At 41.7% G+C, this 19179-nt stretch overlaps 1 protein-coding gene across 4 annotated transcripts in view; it reads right to left on the reverse strand.

Moving 5' to 3' along the window:
• Positions 1-304: 304 nt before the first annotated feature.
• The window catches only part of ephb2b (eph receptor B2b), a 124093-nt gene continuing 105218 nt past the window's right edge, over positions 305-19179 (reverse strand). The window contains exons 6-16 of one of the 4 annotated variants that reach the window (XM_079579095.1): positions 17187-17311; positions 14766-14928; positions 13092-13200; positions 12213-12277; positions 10671-10784; positions 10253-10500; positions 6101-6316; positions 5119-5268; positions 3497-3690; positions 2480-2635; positions 305-1716 (exon numbers count right to left, since the gene is read on the reverse strand). In XM_079579095.1, coding sequence (XP_079435221.1) covers positions 1608-1716; positions 2480-2635; positions 3497-3690; positions 5119-5268; positions 6101-6316; positions 10253-10500; positions 10671-10784; positions 12213-12277; positions 13092-13200; positions 14766-14928; positions 17187-17311 — 1649 coding nt within the window. In that variant the 3' untranslated portion in view covers positions 305-1607. Of the gene's footprint in view, positions 1717-2479; positions 2636-3496; positions 3691-5118; positions 5269-6100; positions 6317-10252; positions 10501-10670; positions 10794-12212; positions 12281-13091; positions 13201-14765; positions 14929-17186; positions 17312-19179 lie in introns of all 4 variants that reach the window. The other 3 variants (XM_079579094.1, XM_079579093.1, XM_079579092.1) reach the window with 3 other exon arrangements.

Below are 19179 nucleotides of genomic sequence, written 5' to 3' on the forward strand. Positions count from 1 at the left end.
CAACGGCTGACGGCCTCTCTGAAAGGGCACATAGACAGGTGTCTGGCACTTATGTACACACATCGTCAAAGGCTGGTCCCACAGCCCGTTCAGGAGTCAGCTCTGACCCACGTCTCTCAGCTGGAGGCCAGTGTCGACCAATGCTGGCCTGTTTCCGCCAGTGTCAGCTTGTGTCAGCTTGTGAGCCTTTAGCGGAGCACAGTGGGAGCTTTGCACCGCTCACATTACTCTCTACATGCAGTCAGTCTGAGTCCCCCTCTCCAGGGAGCGCTACATCGCTATGAATTGAGTTTTTACCCCTGTGACCTTTACACCAGGTAACAAACGACAACAAACAAAAAACGACAGCTCAAAGACAACAACACACACACATTGACCAAATGCATATTGTCCAAAACCTGTCAGCACTTATCCATCGTAAGAAAAGAAAAAAAAAGCATCAATGGAAGATCCAGAGAGGGTTTTTTTTGAGCCAAAGTAATTACTGTACATAATGTGTCTGTAGTGTTATATGGTGAACATGAAACACACTTTGCATGAGCTGAGGGAAACGTGTGTGAAGGATTGTGTGTGTTGTTGCAAAAAGATAACATCCATTATAAAGTGGAAGATCAGTCATTTGAATGCTACCACGCTGTGTCAAAGCCACACCAGTATCTAACAGACTCTAGTGTATGCACCAACTCAAAGCCCTGTGAAACGAACCACTCACTCACTGCTGTGTGCTGTGAGGGGCAATGGAGGACATACTCAACGTGCTGAGTCAACACAGGAACACTTGCACTTTCATTTTATGTCAAAAATAAAGCTGTCTGAAATCCTGTGTAGTGCTGCGACGTGAGTTCGATATGTACAGTACAGGGTCATGGTCAGGTGCAAATAGGAAACAGCTCTGTTTGGCAGGTTGTGAAAATGTCATTGTGTCTTCAGTGAGAGGAAGCATGGTGACAGGGAGTCTTCATCACATTTCACACTATATAGAAAAGTCTGTCTTTCAATCACTTTGATGTGAGTTTGTGCCCACTGTTGTCCATTTCATGGATTTTCTTCATATTTTAACAGAAGCAGATGGGAGTGCAGCTCAACTCTGTCCCGCTCCAAACGCCAGACAACTGTCTTCTCAGAACCCAATTTGAGGGGACAGTCTTGTCCCATTAGCTTGTCCTTTCTTTCATCTTTTTTGCCCTTTTAAAGGGTAGCATTCTACGCAGTTCACTACCATACAACCTTATAACCTCTATAAATTTAGTTCACTTTTTTCTTTAAAAAATTTACAAATATCTGAACAAACAAAGCACAAAATTTAAATGTTCAACTTGAAATGAAAAGTGGTGGAATATTGCAAAATGGAGTTGCTGGTCACGTCTAGTCCCCAAGTGTGGGCTCCAGGTGAGGGCTGGTGGCTGTTGGGACGTCCCGATAAGAGTTCCACAACTGTCCAGCGCTGGTTTGAGGATGGGGGGGGGGGACTTCTGGAGGAGGAGAGTTGTCGGGTATGAACGGGCGTCCGGTGGGCTGAACAAACACTGCCACAAAATCTAGATCCACTCCATCCTGCCCAGCCCTTGTCCATTGGTCCTGTCCTCTGTCCCCTGTCCCTCTGAACGTCAGACCTCCACAGACTGGATCTGGTTCATCTGCGCCCGCATCGTCTGTACACTGTTCAGGATCTTCTTCTGATGGCCCGCTAACGTGACTCCGATCCTCAAGATATCACTGAAAACACAAACAGCACGGCCATCAAAGATTATGTAAATAAAAGAAAACAATAGTCATATATCTGTGTAATTCAGCAGGATGTGTTGTTTTAACTGTAAAAAATACAATAAAATACTTGCAGAAGACACCTGTTTGTGATCAAAAAAGCTTAAATACATTTTGCTGAGCGCTGGGGCTGTGACGCCACTTCCACTTAGTGTTTTTATGGAGGAGACAATGAAAAGTCTAGGATATGATATTACACATGACTGCAGTTTATTCAAAGCTGGGTCTGCCTGGGTTAAGCTCCAGCTCCTGATACGGTTACACTGAGAAATGATTTTTATCACTGTCCTACAGGTGCCAGCCCTAATCTTCTGCACTCTCATGTTATCTGCTGCAGTGTTCAGCGTTAACCCCATATTTTTATGTTTCCTCCACCGTCTGTCTGGCACATGGCTCAGACTAAAGGGCACTGCTTTGGCTTTGAGCGATTAGGCCCACGATAACAGTGCAATCTGCTAATCACACACAGGCACGTGGTCTGTACACAAGTCACATTCTAAGATACGACTATGAGGGGCCAGCAAATAGAATCAGGAGATTAAAATACAAGTAAATATAGACCTTTGCTTAAAATGAGATGGCCTTATAGCACACTACAGCATATGTTATATTTTAAAATTTGGTTCCCTTTTGTGTTTTTTTTTCTTCTCGTTCATTCCCATATAATTTAGACACAACATTTTCCATTTTTGCATAAAATATTTAGTTTACTTACTCCATGGTCATCTGAGACACAACGTCAAAGGTGGAAAAGTCAGCATTGGCAAAGTTGTCTTTGTACTGTCCCATCTTGATGGCGTCCAGCCACTCGTCCACTGTGCTAAAGCTGGAGAAGTCTGGGATGCTCCGGTCCAGAAGGGGGAGGTGGACACTGACGAGGACATAAAATCATGAGTATCTGCAAACGAGGCCACCTGAGAAGGATTTTATGAACAATTTATTTTTCAAAAAGCAGGGTCTGCCCGCTCCGGAAGATTTTCCAAGAATCTCATAAAGCAAATTTTCCAAATGAAGTGATAGGCTTCAGGGAGTTCATACTTTTACTTAGTGTCAGTGGAAAAATGTGGGTCCTGGTACTGCTCACCACAAATGAAACTAAAGCCTGCGCTAATGGACATCAGTAAAGCCTGTCTCCGAGAGGGAAAAAAGGACATCCAAAGCCAGAGACACTTAAAATGTTTTGTTCTGAAAATTACAGAAATATTTCAGTCCTGGATTCCCCTCAAGTGCTGGAGAGGAAGACTCCATTTATCAGACTAAATAGCATTAACATAACCACTTGACGCCAGGAGAGAGATAATGATAGGCAACAGTCAACTGCTTCACAGCGGATATTGTTTTAGACGTTGCACACTTCCATTTACAAATCAATTACCGCCAAAAAACAGGGATAAAAGAGATAATAACTTCTTTGATTGCCCCATTACACAATATTCAAATGATAATGTTTAAAGTTAGTGAATACCCCTTCTGTATTATGTAAAATTGATATAGCAGTATTACAAAACAAGTGCCAAAATGATCACAATCTGAAATATAATATTACATACAGTATTTTAGATATTTGGCCAAAACATTTTGCTCAGCACTTCTTTAGAACCTTGTTTCTTCTAGAACTAGTATAACACAGTATTAAAGTAATCTCCTGCTGTGATTGTGAAACTGATAAGGCCCTTATTTGTATCTACCAGCCTGTGTTATGTCTAGCTCGGCTCCCGTGCAGCACGCTCACCCTGATGAGAGCGGGGTCACGGCCTTCAGCATGTTGGGGTTGCGGATCATCTTGTCCAGGTTGTTGACGATCTGGCTGAACTTGGGCCGGTTGTTGCGGTCTTTCTGCCAGCAGTCCAACATGAGCTGGTGGAGCGCGCTGGGGCAGTCCATGGGGGGAGGTAGCCGGTAGTCCTGTTCTATGGCATTTATGACCTGCAGGGGGAAGCATTGAGTTAGCCAGCACAGTGAGAGGTTGTCTGCATTCAATCGTTTTAATACAGGAGTGCACCGACGTCACAGTCAATTCGGAGAGCTCATTTGACACCTGATCCATACACCTAAAGGCAGTAATGTGTGTTAAAAAAGAACGCATTTTTATTGTTTCATACTTAATCTCACTCAGTGCCCTGTCACTAACTGGAATTGTTCAGGGAGGCCCACAGCAGCTATAATATGCTCCAGTCTCCTGTGGCTTGAGCTAAACATAATGAATGAATATTAAAAAATAGTTCAAATCAAGGTGATGTGAAAGGTTATTACAACATTGCGAGAATTGTTCATTCTCTGGCTGTGCACTTACAATGAACTGCTATGCATTAATATCTGTTAAGGCTCAATGGAGCCATTATGTGTGACATAAATCATACATTAGCTCTGCATATGAAGTCCGGCTAAGACTTTATTGGAATAAAAACATAAATCACATTTCAATAAGTTCTTGTTTCCACTTGTACTCCATCAGGACTCATATCACTCTCTGAAGTTTCTTGTAAACGTGTGTCATTTTCGGCCTGGCGATGGTCTGGGTCAAGTAGCAGGTAAAAGGTGCTAAGAGTGAAAGTAGAGGATCAGCCCAGAGGACACTTGAGCTGAGGACCCACAATCCCGCCGTCATTCTGTGGGTCATTAAAGGCGATCCTTTCAGTTCCCGCTTAAGCCATTAAGACGAGACCTCCAAGAGTGCACCCCAATAGATCAGAAACACTATCTGGAGCTGCTAATAAGATAACTGTGGAAGACCTCAGTTTCTCTTAGCACATTAGCGCTCTCACTTTCAATTTGAAACTATTTTCATTATCTCTTCGCCATAATTTGCTCTCCACTGCTGCCCACAGGGGGATGAGGAAATGGAGGCGCGAGTCAAGAGCCTGCAGAGCTCGGCTGTGCATTTTAAATGATCTGATTATACCACAGTGGTGTGTGGGAATTTTCATATAAAAATAATGAGTGGAAGCCACAGTTTAGCCAAGGGAAAGCAGATACAGTGACACAATATGTCTCTCAGCAAATGGGGCTCTAATGAAATCCAGATAGCAGCATAAGAAATAGATTCTTTCATTGTACAGTGCTGATATAAGATACAATAACAGAATAATCAAAGACAGAAGGTATTCTCTACTGGCCTAATTTTGGAAACCATTTTTACCTGGAAGAACATTAACGCATTCTTGACCTTAAACCACTGGTCATATGTCATTTTTAATTTCAATAGCAACATTCTTTGTGGTATCACATTGTTTTAGAGTAAATTAATTTTAATTGTGTTAACTGAGTTTGTGCTGTCGCCTAATATTTACAATGCTACTGATAAGTGGCACAACATTTTCAGTTTAAAAGCACCAGAATCTGGAAGATACATACATCTTGGTTGGTCATGTCCCAGTACGGTCTCTCGCCATAGGACATGACTTCCCACATGACGATCCCATAGCTCCACACATCACTGGCCGAGGTGAACTTCCTGTACTGGATCGCTTCAGGAGCGGTCCATCGGATAGGAATCTTCCCTCCCTGAGAACACAAAGGCCACAACCTCAGCAAACGAAACCTAACCGTCACAGTGTCCTGGCTTTGGAGAGAGACACCGTTCACCAAGACAATGAAGAAGGTAATTCAAACTGGAGATGGATATGACTGAGCCTGTGGGAGTGGAGTGCAGAACATGAAATACAGGAGCTTCAGGAAGGTGAGGGGTGACAAGGTGACGCTGGGTCTGATAGGAACACCCATGTCAGGAGGCACTGTAGTGTACAGGTCAGACCCAGACTTAAGTAACATCAGATAGCAGAAAAGATGGACTGTGTGGGGTCTGGCGCTCTAGTTTCATCAAGTGATAATTATAGAGAATATCAACAACAACAATCAATGGAAATGTATAAATACTAAGCAAATATGATCGACTTATTATCCAATTTATGTATTATGAAATAATTTTTGTGTTAGATGAAACTCTAAGCAGGCTCACAATTACTCCAAGGATGCATTAAAACATTTTTGTTTTATTTCCTGACACCTACTGAAAACTGTTCTGTTTTGTATCTAATAGTAATGATTCATGAAATAAGAAAGACTAGTACCCATGTTTAATGTTTGTTTGTCTCTGTCATTGGCCATGAAATGACTGTGCGTTCATTTGATTTGTGACTTTCCTGCTATTACCAGTGTTAAAGAATCTCCCTGTATCCAGGAGGAAGTGTTTTCTGCAGGTGCAGCCTTTGCAGTTGACCTAACAACACTGAACACAAAGGCTTTGAGAAGTCTAGGCTGTTTTTGTCCCCAAGCATTAGTCGAGCCTACTTTAGCACAATGCTATTCGTTCTTGAAAATGGATACAGTTTCTTACCAGAGCACTGGTGTAGGTAGGATCTGAAGTGTCGTCCTCCAGAAAGCGCGAAAGACCAAAGTCCGACACTTTGCACACCAGGTTACTGTTGACCAAGATGTTTCGCGCGGCCAGGTCTCTGTGCACGTAGTTCATGTCAGCGAGGTACTTCATCCCTGATGCAATTCCACGCAGCATCCCCACCAGCTGGATCACAGTGAACTGGCCATCGTTTTGCTGCGAAATACAGATTGATCTGATCAGATTAATCAGTTAACAAAGTGACTTCGGCGAAGGTTATTTCATTCTTGCTTGGCGACATTGTTTCGCAACACAAACATTTACTGCAAAAAAAAAAAAAATCCATTAAAGGGAATAGTTTTCTAAAATGCCTACCGTCTTGTCATAACAAACAACAAACAAATAGCAATAAATTGATTTCTGAATAAAGGTACAATAGCTTTTTGAATCCAGTATTTGACTTGGCAGAGCTGTCCCAGCCTGAGCAGGGGTCTGGCTAACTGTCTACAGCTGTTCCTCTCTATGCTTTTGGAGAGGGCTTTACCCCATGCACTGGGGAGTGTCTGGAACACCACAGCAGCTGTGCTTCCAAATGCGCACACCTGCACTCCTGCCACCACCCACCGCGACATCGTCCCAATACAGGGCAGGCCAATGGGGCGAGGGGGGCAGGCGGGGAGCGAAAGCACGGACAGAGAGGCCAGAGTCAGGGTGCTGCAATATCACCAGTCTGCGTGACCGCCCCACTCGCCCCGTCTCTTTCACACAGTTTGCTGTTCATTAGCTGACTGAAAGTGTCTCCTCACGTCAAGCTGCTCATAGTGTTCCAAAGCAATTAAGCTGGATGCATAATTCATGAACTCTTTCTTCCTAATTCAAATTGCCACATAATCTGAAGGCTGTGTTTGTGTATATTTTAATTGGAAAGACTTTAGCAAAGTCTGCAGGGTTGGGATAGCTTAAAAAAAACATGTTTTCACCCTTTTAGAATGGATGGATGTTATTTTCACTTGTTACACAATATTAATAATCACGTCTGACTCAACTTAAACAACCACTAGTTGGTGTAAAAACAAAAAAAAGCCAACAAAATAGTCAACGGAGGTTACATCTCAAGCTGAAGTCTATCCACACAACGTAATTAACATGTGCGCTGTTGTGTCTTACAATGAACGCTATGTCAATTCAAGAGGTGTTTCCAGATCTCACTATATTAAGAGTAACTTCATAGTGCAGCACATACAATTACAAAGAATAATACTGACTTTAAAAATACAATAAAAATAAGTTTTATGAAATATGTTGTGACACAAATTAGATATTCTAACTAGAGACATTGTAAATACTATAATATAGTATGCATATCAAATCATTAAAAGTTGAATTCAACATTTAATGTTAAAAATCGTTCCTTTATAAGGAAATATTTCCACATCAAAGCCAAGTGGATTGTGCAATAACAGCACTTTTTCATGCAAAATAACCAGGCTGAACATGTATTATCCTTGCAAAGTTATTCCATCTTTTATTTGGATGCAAAGGCAGATCTTTGTGCAGCCATTCACAACTTTATTTAGCAGGCGTTCTTCTAAACATTTCAAATAATATTGTGTAAATACATATTGAGCAACCAGCAGAGCTGTGTAAAAGAAATGGGGTGAAACCTCCCACCTGGTAAAATACTGTCTTGAAAAGCACAGCAAATCTCAAAGCTGGCTCAATAATAATGCTGTCTGCGGTGAGGCATAAAACGAGACTATTTCTGTGCTTTCTTTACAGTTGCTCCAGATCCCATTGCAATTCCATCGATCTACCCTGTGCCTCTCTCCCCTCTCCTCTCGCCGCAACTTCAGAGCAGGAGCGGCAAGAGAGACAATCCTCCAGCAGACAGCTCAGCTCAGACTGCGGCAGACATTTTTAACCACCACCCACCACCATCACCTCTGAGAAGACACAGGATGAGTTTGAGGCTTTGACACGTCTGCAAGTGTCGGAGGGAGCTGTCGGTGTGAGTCGCTCCAACTTCCTGGCTGTTTTGAATACAATGCACTAGGGCCCGACCAGTGATATTGTCCTTCTTTTTATTGGTCTGTCCTGGGGGGAAAACAACATTCTCCCAGGACACTGAATCTTTTGTTTTTTTTCTATATAATCCGTAAAATCTGTATTTCTCCAAATTATTCGATGCACAGACTTGCTAGACTTGTGCGCAAACTATAAATAACGTAGCGCATACTCATTGGCTGAGGCTCGTCTGACCAGTGTGGTTTGGACCGCGGCGGCAGGCACAGGCAGTATTTCGGATAGAGACAGAGAAGGATGGACAGTCTTTGGAGTGAGTGAAATAAACAACGGGTGGAGAGACGGAGGACGAGGATGCTACAGGAGCTGACAGTGAGGGGCCAGTCAAGAAAAAAAGGTCTACCAGTTTATACTATATTGTGAGGAGTAATAACATAGGAGCTCTTTGATGTCCGCGCAGTAATATCTGACTTTACTGTGCGAACGTCGAAGTGCTCCTAAGGTATTATTACGCCTTACAATATAACTTGTATTTAAAGAGGGAAAATGTGGAACAGCTTGGTAGCTTCTGACTTCACCCCAGTTTGGGGCTATACCTGTGCTAGGAGAGGCTAAATGCTAACAACATTCCCGTGACAGAGCGCACGCACAAAGATCTCAGCCAGCCTCCCTCAGGGGAGCAGAGAAACATCGTGGTGAAAATCGGTCACAAGTTTGTTCACCTATTTTATTATTTTATGTTGCAGACTTTTATGTTTTGGAATCTACTGATTTTTGTCTTCCAAAAGAGCTCCCTCTGAAGTACCTACTACACATAAATATACAGCGCCCCCTGCTGTCACAGTTCAACACGTTTAGAAGCTTCAGACAACAGATTATAGACCAGACATTTTTAACAATATGGCCAAAAATATCAGCGGTGCATCAGCTTTGGAAAAACCCACATCGGTCAACCTCTTATATATTTGTATATATATTTCTATGATTGAAACCTTTTCGAAACCTTTTTATTCACACCAAATTACTGTGACAATTAGCTCACGCTATGCGCATGGGGGAAGAGAAATCTTTAATTTTAGATGTAAATATAAGTCGACCGGCTGCAGAATTAGGTCAACATATCTTTTACACCAGACGGACATACAGGGAAAGGCCGTGTGACATCTCAACGCTAACTACATTTTTAAACATCTGACATCTCTTTTGAAGCCGTGCAAAGTATTTGAATTATGCATGTGGGTCAGAGACGAGCACGGACAGATCTGAGTAATATCTTTCTCTGGTTGGATTATGCATAACAAAAATGCTGTGAAGTTGTAAGAGTGGCGTATTTCCCGCCAGCGCAAATGAAGACAAACAAGTGTGATATCATTTAGTGAACAGACCATTTTTCACTGCTTGAAGATATCACTGAATAAATTATGTGTAAAGAAAGATTCTGATTTCACTTAATGATCTATTTTAGCTTATTCTCTTTCATAATAATTATAATAATCATAATGCATTGGTTTAAAATAGCTCTTTTCAGGACAAGACACTTTACATTGCATTATTCATTCACTCCATACTTTGTGGTGGTAAGCTACTATTATTGCCACAGCTGCCCTGGAGTAGACTGATGGAAGAGAGGCAACCAGTCTGCGCCATCTGACCACCACCAACCAACCACTCACTCACTCACTCACTACATTCCCCCAGGCTTCCTGGTGTTCCCAAACTGTCTCTCATTCTAGTAGGAGGCACCTCCCTGCTTAGCTTCTGAAAGCTGACAGGATTGGGCAGAGCGAAGGCGGTGTGGCTTTCATAGCTAATATGGGTCTTAAACAAAAAGTCACTGACTCAGTGACAATGAAAAGCGACAACTTCACCATCATATGGTCAATTTAGAGCTACAGTAGCACTTTCATATCACTGAACACTGATACATGTTTTTAGTGATGGGGAAACTGAACCACCCAGAGAAAACCTGCACATTATTATTATTATTATTATTATTATTATTATTATTATTATTATTATTATTATTATTATTATTATTATTATTATTATTATTATTATTATTATCATTATCATTATCATTATCATTATCATTATTACTATCTTACATTACAGCATAACTGTGTTACTTACTCTCAGGAAGGAGTCCAGAGAGCCGTTTTCCATGAACTCTGTGACAATCATGACCGGGCTGCTCTTGGTGACCACTCCCTCCAGGCGAATGACATTGGGATGGTCAAACTGCCCCATGATACTGGCCTCACTCAGGAAGTCCCGCCTTTGTTTTTCTGTGTATCCAGTCTTGAGCGTCTTTATGGCCACAAACATCTCCCTTTTACCAGGCAGCTTCAGATTGCCACTGCACACTTCGCCAAACTCCCCTGTAAATAAAACAAGCAACACAAACAAAACATAGTCATTGCCGTACTGTAACTAAAATCCTCCAGGCATCCACTTGTATTTACAAATCAAATGACTGTTAAAAATGCAACCACGGTCCGCTGCATTCTAGACACGTTTCATTTCACTTCTTTTTTTTTTTTCCCATTACCTGCGCCGATGACCTGCTCAATCTTCACGCAGGATATATCAATCTCCTTGGCAAACTCCCTCACAGCCTCGTTGGGGTCCTCATATGTGAACGGATCAATATAAATCTTCATTCCTGGAGTCACTTGGAAAAAAGCAGAACACAGCTCTAATATTTGATTCTCGTGGCCCCACGTTCACAGCCCCACAGGCAACGCAGTCAAATCTATTCATACACATCTACGAATCAATTCACTCTGCATTGACGCGTGCTGGCCGGTCGTGTTATTTCGTGTATGACATGAAAGACGGGGGCTAATGGTGTAGTTACAAATGGCGACTTGTGCCCCTATGGCTATCATGAGGCGCAGTGCGGCATGGGAACCTGAGCCCTTAGTTGTGATAGGTTAGGCTCAAATATATCTATCAACTTGTGTGAGTCATAGCGCCATTACACTAGCGCGAGAAACCCTGAGTCTATATCAGCATGGCACAGCTCTCATCCAAGAAATAAATTGGCTCCTCTAAGCCCCGATGCCAGGTAAATTGGCTTACGGTGGCCTTTAAGTGTTCAGGGACTTAAGTGTCCTGAGTTTTAAATCCGATTATTCGCCTCTCACCTTCACATCAGACCTCAGGCTATTAAAAAGGATACTGTCCTCAAGCCCGGGCAGCGCTTATACAGGAGCACCGTCTGAGAGCTGGCATATTACGGTGTGCTGCAGAGATGAGCAGATGGAAAGGATCTTGCTTGGCAAAGCCCTTATTACAAAACAAACCAACTATCCCCAAACTGGAGCGCTGTTCACCAGACCGATGTACCCGATGGCAAAGACCACCGAAGGTAAGGGCAGACGACGCCTGAACTGTAACTGGCATGGTTGTGAAACTGGAGCACAGTGCGATCTGATCACACTGAGAGAGCTACTGGCCTCAGGGAAAGAGCGCACAATGGAGGAATGGAGAGAGAAGTAATTATAAAATTATAAACAAATTAGAATGAAATCATAAATGTTTTCCTCACGTCGCGCTGGTGAGAGGCAGATTAACATAATATCTAAGGCACAGCGAGAGAACAAATCACCCCACAGTGCTCCTCAGGCTTCGTTTTGAATGATTGTAATTTAAACTGCACGCTACAGTGGTGTAAATCCATTCAAAGATTCCTTTCATGCACCACGCTTTTCAAGATATTCAACAATGGTAAGTGACTCACATGGCATTAGCATGCTAATAGTGTTAATGTGAGCGCAGAGTGACCCATTTCTACAACAATGGGTTTAGTTAAGTATGAAACGTGATGATGGACTGAGCGCTCTTTTTTACCACAGGTATTTGATGTGGTAAAATTGAGCTAAGTCAAACAACAGGCAGGATGATTGGAAATTGGGGGATGCTGGGCCGTAGCCAAGGACACCGGCATGAAAGGTGGTCACCATGGAGACAGGTGTGATTGCTATGGAGATGGCGGTATGAGGCGGTCGTCATGGTGACAGGTGTGCGTGGAGTTGAGGGAAGAGAGAGAGAGAGAGAGCGAGCGGCGGTGGCATAGGGGTTTACTCACTGTGGCCGCTGGTGTAGTGCTGCAGTTTGTCGGTGTATTCAGAATCGCCCCTGTCGAAGCCACGCCTCCTGGGGGAAAGACAAAGAACTCTAGCTCTGGTTCATAAGAGGCCTGGGACACTGGTCAAACACGCAGGGAATGCTGTTTGAGATGGTACAACGTGGAGTTAACCTGTTCCTAGCTAACCGCTCTGTAATGCTGCCAAATGATCGCTTTGATAAGACGGAAACAACAAATAGATAAATGTCCACTTCAGGCATTTATTTCTACCAACTCTATAAAAGTAAAGTTCTTTAAAAAAAACTCAGTGATGTGTCCTTGCATCGCGCAGCACTGCAGCGTATTGATTCCCTTCCATTCCCATAAATTAGATTTTCTTTGCGGCTTTAGTTGCAGTTTTAAACCTGTGCAGCATTTACGTATGACTCTCTATTACTAGGTTTTTAATTCAAGAGCTCCAAAAGCAGAGTCACCCAAAACTACAATAAAACAATCTCTGAGGGTTGACAATTTATGGGATTTATTAGTAATTCTGATCTTCTATTGTTTAATGAAGACTCTCCTTAAATTGTGTCTTTGTGAAGTTTTAACATACAGTAATGATCATATTATTTGGGAATGATTTAAAATGTGTTGAGGGTTGCTTCTAAAGACTATTAAATAATGTGTCTTTTATAATGAATAATTTATTAACACCAAATAAGAAAAATAGAACCAAGTTTAAATTGATACAACTTAATTTGGGACGCTGTTTCTCCATAATTACATTTTGGGTAAAGAATCTGACAGTTTGGAGGATCCAGCAAAGATGTGTTTAACGGAAGTGTTACAGAAACTTTACTGCAAGCAGCAACTATGGTCGCAACTTGACTGACTCACCGATTGCAGACAATGATGATCACGACCAGAGCAATAAGGAAAACCAGTCCAGCAGCGGCCGATCCGATGATGAGGGGTAACTTCTCCTGAATGCTGCTATTGTATTCCTCTGCACAGAGATACAAACACATGTATGAGGACAAGGCCATCTGCATAGACACACACTGACAGTTCAAACATATGGGTGAGCATCTGAGCCTCTGCATATGGAGAGAGCAGTGGGCGACAGACAGACATACGGCCGCGTGAATCTACGAACACGCTGGCATCTTGACTGGCTGCACCAGGCGGTTTTCTTTATCCAGACCTCAATGTGTTCAGATGCTGAGGATATGGACAAATCATCTGGCAAAGGGAGACCTGAGCTAATGCAGCAGGAGCAAAGCATCCAGCAACAGAGTGGTCCAAGCCAGACTCCACAAATGACACCGGACTTAATGGTTCCAGAGGGGCATTTAAATGGACGTATGAACAATGTATTAAAAAAAATGTGTTATATAGTAAAGATATTTGATTATAATATGACACCGAAATAATAACAAGGGGTGTGACAACATATCGATTTCCCGATATATCGCCATATTTTGCGGGACAATGTGACCGATGCTTCTTATTCCGATATCGATACTTTTGATGGCGTCATGCATATTAATGAGGCAGCAGTGCTCCACTGTTTTCAGAGTCAATACAGGCCGATAATGATCAAGAATTCAGTAGTGCACACAAATATATTACTTTTAATGATAGTTTTTATAGTTATAAATAAGGTTAATTTAGGGGTGAATTATTCCTTTTGAAATAGGACTGTGGTTTCTATTTTATTTAAATGTAAACTAAGTGATGCCTCTGAGAGATCTATAGCCCCATCTTCAGTGTGTAAGTCAGGGACCATTTATTCACATAGAAAGAGGTTAAAAAACAGCACATGGAAAGAAATGTATATGATGAATAATATGTTAAAATAAAGGTTAAAAGTCAGTGTTATTTTTTTAAACATGATGCATCATAGATTATTTTTGTGCAATATATCGATTATCACAGAATTGGCGTATCGGGAGATAAACGTTATCGTAACTATGTATCGTGCATCGTATGGAATCGTGAGATTCTAGAAATAATCCAGAGTAAAGAGCTAGTTAAATTTACAGCACAGTTGGCGCATAAACACACTGACTAATGCATTTGTTTTCCTCAGGTAATGTTTCAACCATAATACCATACACCAAAATACACTACATTTCCAGAGTCTAGAGGAGAGCTGGACATATCCAAGTGGTTCGTGAAGCAGCAGCTTCAATTGTGTTTGTTGACGTTTAATGATTGCTCTGGGCAGTGCAGTCAGAAGGAAATGAGATGATGAGAATATCCAGTCCTTGGCTCTAGCATTAGGCTGCAGGAATAATGTTTACAGACTGATCACTGTTCATCAGAGCTGTGGCCCACTGCAATAAATGTGATTTGGATCCATTCAGATTTTTGAGCCGTGTTTAGTCAGGACTGGTGGTGAAAAGTTTGAGAACCACTGCTTTGATTCAAGTATAGACTTTTTCCTCAGTGCTCATATGTGTCCAACTGTTTACTTCCTGGTCTGCAGCTGTCAGTGTCCGTGCAGCCGTGTGCCTGTGAGGTGACAACAGCAGTGCGTGCTCAGGGGTACATTGTCAGGATTCTCACCTTCAGTCATGGTCTGGAAGTAGAGCTTGCCACTGTAGCGGCCAAACCCGGCCACGGTGCGTGCTCGGACCTGGAAGACGTAGATACTGCCGGGCCTCAGACCGCGGACGACCACCGTGTTGGTTGGGCTCCTGATGGCAGTAGCGTTATACTCTGACTGGTCCTGCAGGAGGAAGAGAAAACACTGAGTTACATGGGAGTGCATTGGTAATGATAGTGTAGGCACAAAGACTGACAATTATGTATACAATGGCTGTCCACAAGTTATGCTAAAATATGCAGCATGATCAGTCAAAGCAAATAACGCGTGGTGATTTTAGGAAACATCCACAATAGAAGTTTTAAGTATGCACATGAGTACCATATTATCCGGACTATAAATCGCAACGGAGTATGAGTCGCACCGGTCACCCTGATCTACCGTTGACAAGCCTCTCCCGGCAGCGCAATGTTCACACACCCATTTGCGAACTCGTTCCTCTAGCTGTGACCATCTAGCTTTTAGCCTGCGATTAGCTTTTTTGTTTTCTTCACTGCAGTAAGAGTAACCTCCGCTTTTCGCCAGTGCCTCACAAGTTTCTCACTCACTCCAAACTTTCTTTCTGATGTTTTATTACAGTTATTGGCTGCATATTTCACTTCAGTTCAGTCTTAGCAGATACTGGTGCACAAGCCTAGAGCGCCCTCTAGTAGCTGTCAGTGTGAAAATAACAAACATGTGAAATTATATATTTGCATATATAAGTTGCACCTGAGTGTAAGTTGCACCCCCAGCCAAACTATCAGGTAAATTTATACAAATGATCTCTACTAACATAGAAATATTACACATTTAAATGGGATACATTTATAAAACCAATTCTAACTGTAATACTATATAAATAGATTTTAGAGAATATTTTTTATACGTATTTAATGCATTTATTATTAAAGTAAAGACAAAATAAAGGTACCTGATTTCTTAATTTAAAACTAAATGAGGAGCCGATTATGGGTTGAAACTGCAAAATAATACTGATTTAAAAATGCATCAATTTCAAATGTTAAACTTGATCTTTTCACAGTAGAGAAAAAATACAATTAATTTGGTGAAAAAATGAAAAGGCTTTGCACACTGATCAGAGGCTTTAAGTCACAAAGTGTCTGCAAATACAACTTTTGCTCTTTTTTTGATCAATACTGTCCATTCTCTGAACTAAAAATAAAACCTTCCACAATAGGCCTTATTTGAATATGCCACCAACACAAAATAATTGATGAAACCAGAAATGTTTAAAAGGCTTGTGTGATTCTGGATGTAAGTTTAGTGACAGTTCTGGGTCAGGAAGCATTTCTAAATCGTAGCGTTAGATGAAGACAGACATATTTTTGTGCCTCTCTCCTCCTCCTCTTCCTTCTCATCTTCTTCATCTCCTCAGTGACAGGTTTAATAGCTCAGACACAGACCCAGACGCTCAGCGCACACTTCAGAGACACAGCAGGCTCGGGACAACTGTTTTGACAGCTCACTCCAGCAGCGTCACAAAAAACGGGGAAATTATGGGCAAGGTGGAATGGCTCAGCAGGAGAGAAAAGCCTGACAATGGATGTCGCAATGTGGATACTGAAATATATACATTAAATACATTGTGTTTTCAGAAGGGAAATTGTAGGGGGAAAATAGATCTGGCGGTTTGTTCCATTTTAGGTTGGGTTTTTCCTTGAAATATATATTGGCATTCAGAGATAGAAGCGAAGTACTTTACTGAGATTATATGTATTTTTTTTTTAATTGTCAAAATATAGTGCAAAAAAATCTTACAGTATTGTGTAATTAATAATAATAAATTAATTCTAACTACATAGACTCTGATATTAGATGGATGTTGTGTGTTGTTGCCAAAACCATCTTGTTGATTGTTTGCAATAGCTTGTGCCAGATGAATCCTGCATTTGAAATGTACAGTGTACCGCTTTTAGCTAACGGCATGGATCTTTCCAATGCAGTATTAGTTTACAAACTACACAGGGGTCTTTACATTACATGCCTGTGGGTCATCAGCCATCTGTGAATGTTCTTGTGAGAAAGTTTGCTGATCTAGGCCTTTGACTCCTATTTTTGTAGCAGTCAGCGCGCCATTGTTTCAGCCACAAGTCTCGCTGCACCGGTCCCCAGTGGCCGCGCTGCGTGCTGGACAGAGCGCGGTTTGCTTTCCCAGTGACTGATCGTGATTCTAATTGAAAAAGAGTGAACAGAAGTTTGAGCAGTGTTCAGAAGCCCAGCAACAAGCCTCTCTGGATCCGCTGTTATCAGGTGCAGTGTGAATTAAGCAACCGCCATAGGTTCAAGAGTGATTTCGATTTAACCTGGGTGATATTCTGTATTTACACTGAAGTTGTGTAAAAAATAAATACAGTTAAAACAAGCACCCCTTCTTTTACCTTCTCGTAATACTGCAGCTCATAGTCCAGGATGACTCCATTGGGCTGGTCAGGCTGGGACCAGGAGAGGGTGATGCTGTCCACGGTACGGCTGACCTGATGCATTATGGAGACAGTGGAAGGAGCTGCAAACAGGAAAAAAATAAATACAACATATTAAAAGCTAACAAAAAAAACTTTCCCTTCAGCTTTTATCTTGGAGTAAAATACTAGTTGGGAATCTGCAATGCCAGTAACATGACGTAAGGCAGTCTATCTTCAGAGAGACGGGGCAGGATGGCATGTTGGGGCAAAAAAAAACCAAAAAAAACGTAAGTGCCCTCGTGGGATTCCCCAGTATCAGCCTTCAGTTACATGTTATTGACTCAGACATCTAATGATAGACCACCCTCTGTGAATCCCGTATCATTTAACTTCTGTGTCAGAGATGTAACATAGGCCAACGTTGTGTAGCCCATAAACTGTGTAAGTGAGAATCATATAACTATCAGCGTTAATATCCTTCTTGTAAACATTTCACTTGTGTGTGTTTTGTTTGTGCAGGAAAATGTAGTTAATTCCAGCAAATGTTAAGTTAACAACAGAGTTTGAGTATTGGAGCTGCCGTGTCCAAGATAAATATCTTTTTTGGGGGAAGCAGATGCTTTGCTACTATTTTGAAAGCTCATGGGATAAAATGTTTCTTTTTGGGCTATTATCATAGTTTTTAAAAGTCTGTGAGTGATTGATGACCAACATTAGACTGCAACCAATGACGCAAAAACATGAATGTAGTCTAATGTAGTCTAAATGAAGAACTCCATACAATAACAAAAACTCAAAATACTCTAATATTATGTCTTTAAAAGAAATATAAGTATTGCAACAGCCTACACTACTACAAACATTGCTTGACAACTGGATTTACCGTCTAAATATAACTGTAAACATCAGATATACTCTTAACTTAAATAAACAAAATTGTAATGATTTTCCGTTCCTGATAAATAACTGACATTTTATCTCCTCGTAAACAATGCTGACTTTGCTTTTATTGTTTGTTTGTTTTTCTTGCACAGCCAAGGTCAGCCCCGTGTGAACAGTTAAGATTAGTTCAGGCTAAGTGTAAAGCTAACAAAGTCCGAGAGGGAACGGCAAAGTCTGGGCCTGCAGGAGCTCTGCGTCCGCCCCGCTAAGTGTCTGTGGAAGTGTTCGTTTGAAATGGGAGGGGTGGAGGGGGGCTGCCTTAAGATTTATGACAGGGGCCTCCACTCATCTCCACACACAAACCACACACACACACACACACACACACACACACACACAAACCACGCTTCGCCTAGTGGACCAATAAAGACATGTTCTCTGTGGAAAGTCTACTGACTGGAAAAGCAGCCACGCCTCCCTTATTACGCTGACTATAAGGTAATCTACGCCGTTGTACTGTGGCTTTTCAACTGTTCAATTTATGTCTGCCATAAATCTCTAGTGCGCGCCGATAATTGGACAATTTATGTTATGCGAAAACAGCTGGTGCGGCACCTGTTCTAAAAATATAATTACAAACTTTTCTCAGTCTCTCTGCACTAAAGAACCTAAAACCAAGCCGGGCGTGACAGTTTGAACAAGAAAAACATATTCAATTGCGTCAAAGTAATACTTCTGTTGGTAAGGACTTTACCATATATATACCAATAATAGACAATCAATCAGAAACATTATTAAGTATCTTGTGTGAACATCTGCCATGCACTTGTAATACACATTAAGAATCTCAGGGACACAAGCCTTTGAAGGATGGACATGTTTGGGTCGTATCTGTTTGTCCCCAATCCTACATTGCATTGCTTTACATTATGCATCGGCCAATCAATCAAGCCCTGTTTGATCTCTCACCCACAGAGATATTTATCTAAGGCTACAACCGCTCCTGTCTGACATTAAAAAAAATGATCGCAAGCACAAGTCACGGTGAGATACAAAGCAAATGGAGATAATAAATTGCTGTTCTGCA

This window comes from Gobius niger (assembly GCF_951799975.1).
Source record: "Gobius niger genome assembly, chromosome: 20".
NCBI lineage: Eukaryota > Metazoa > Chordata > Actinopteri > Gobiiformes > Gobiidae > Gobius > Gobius niger.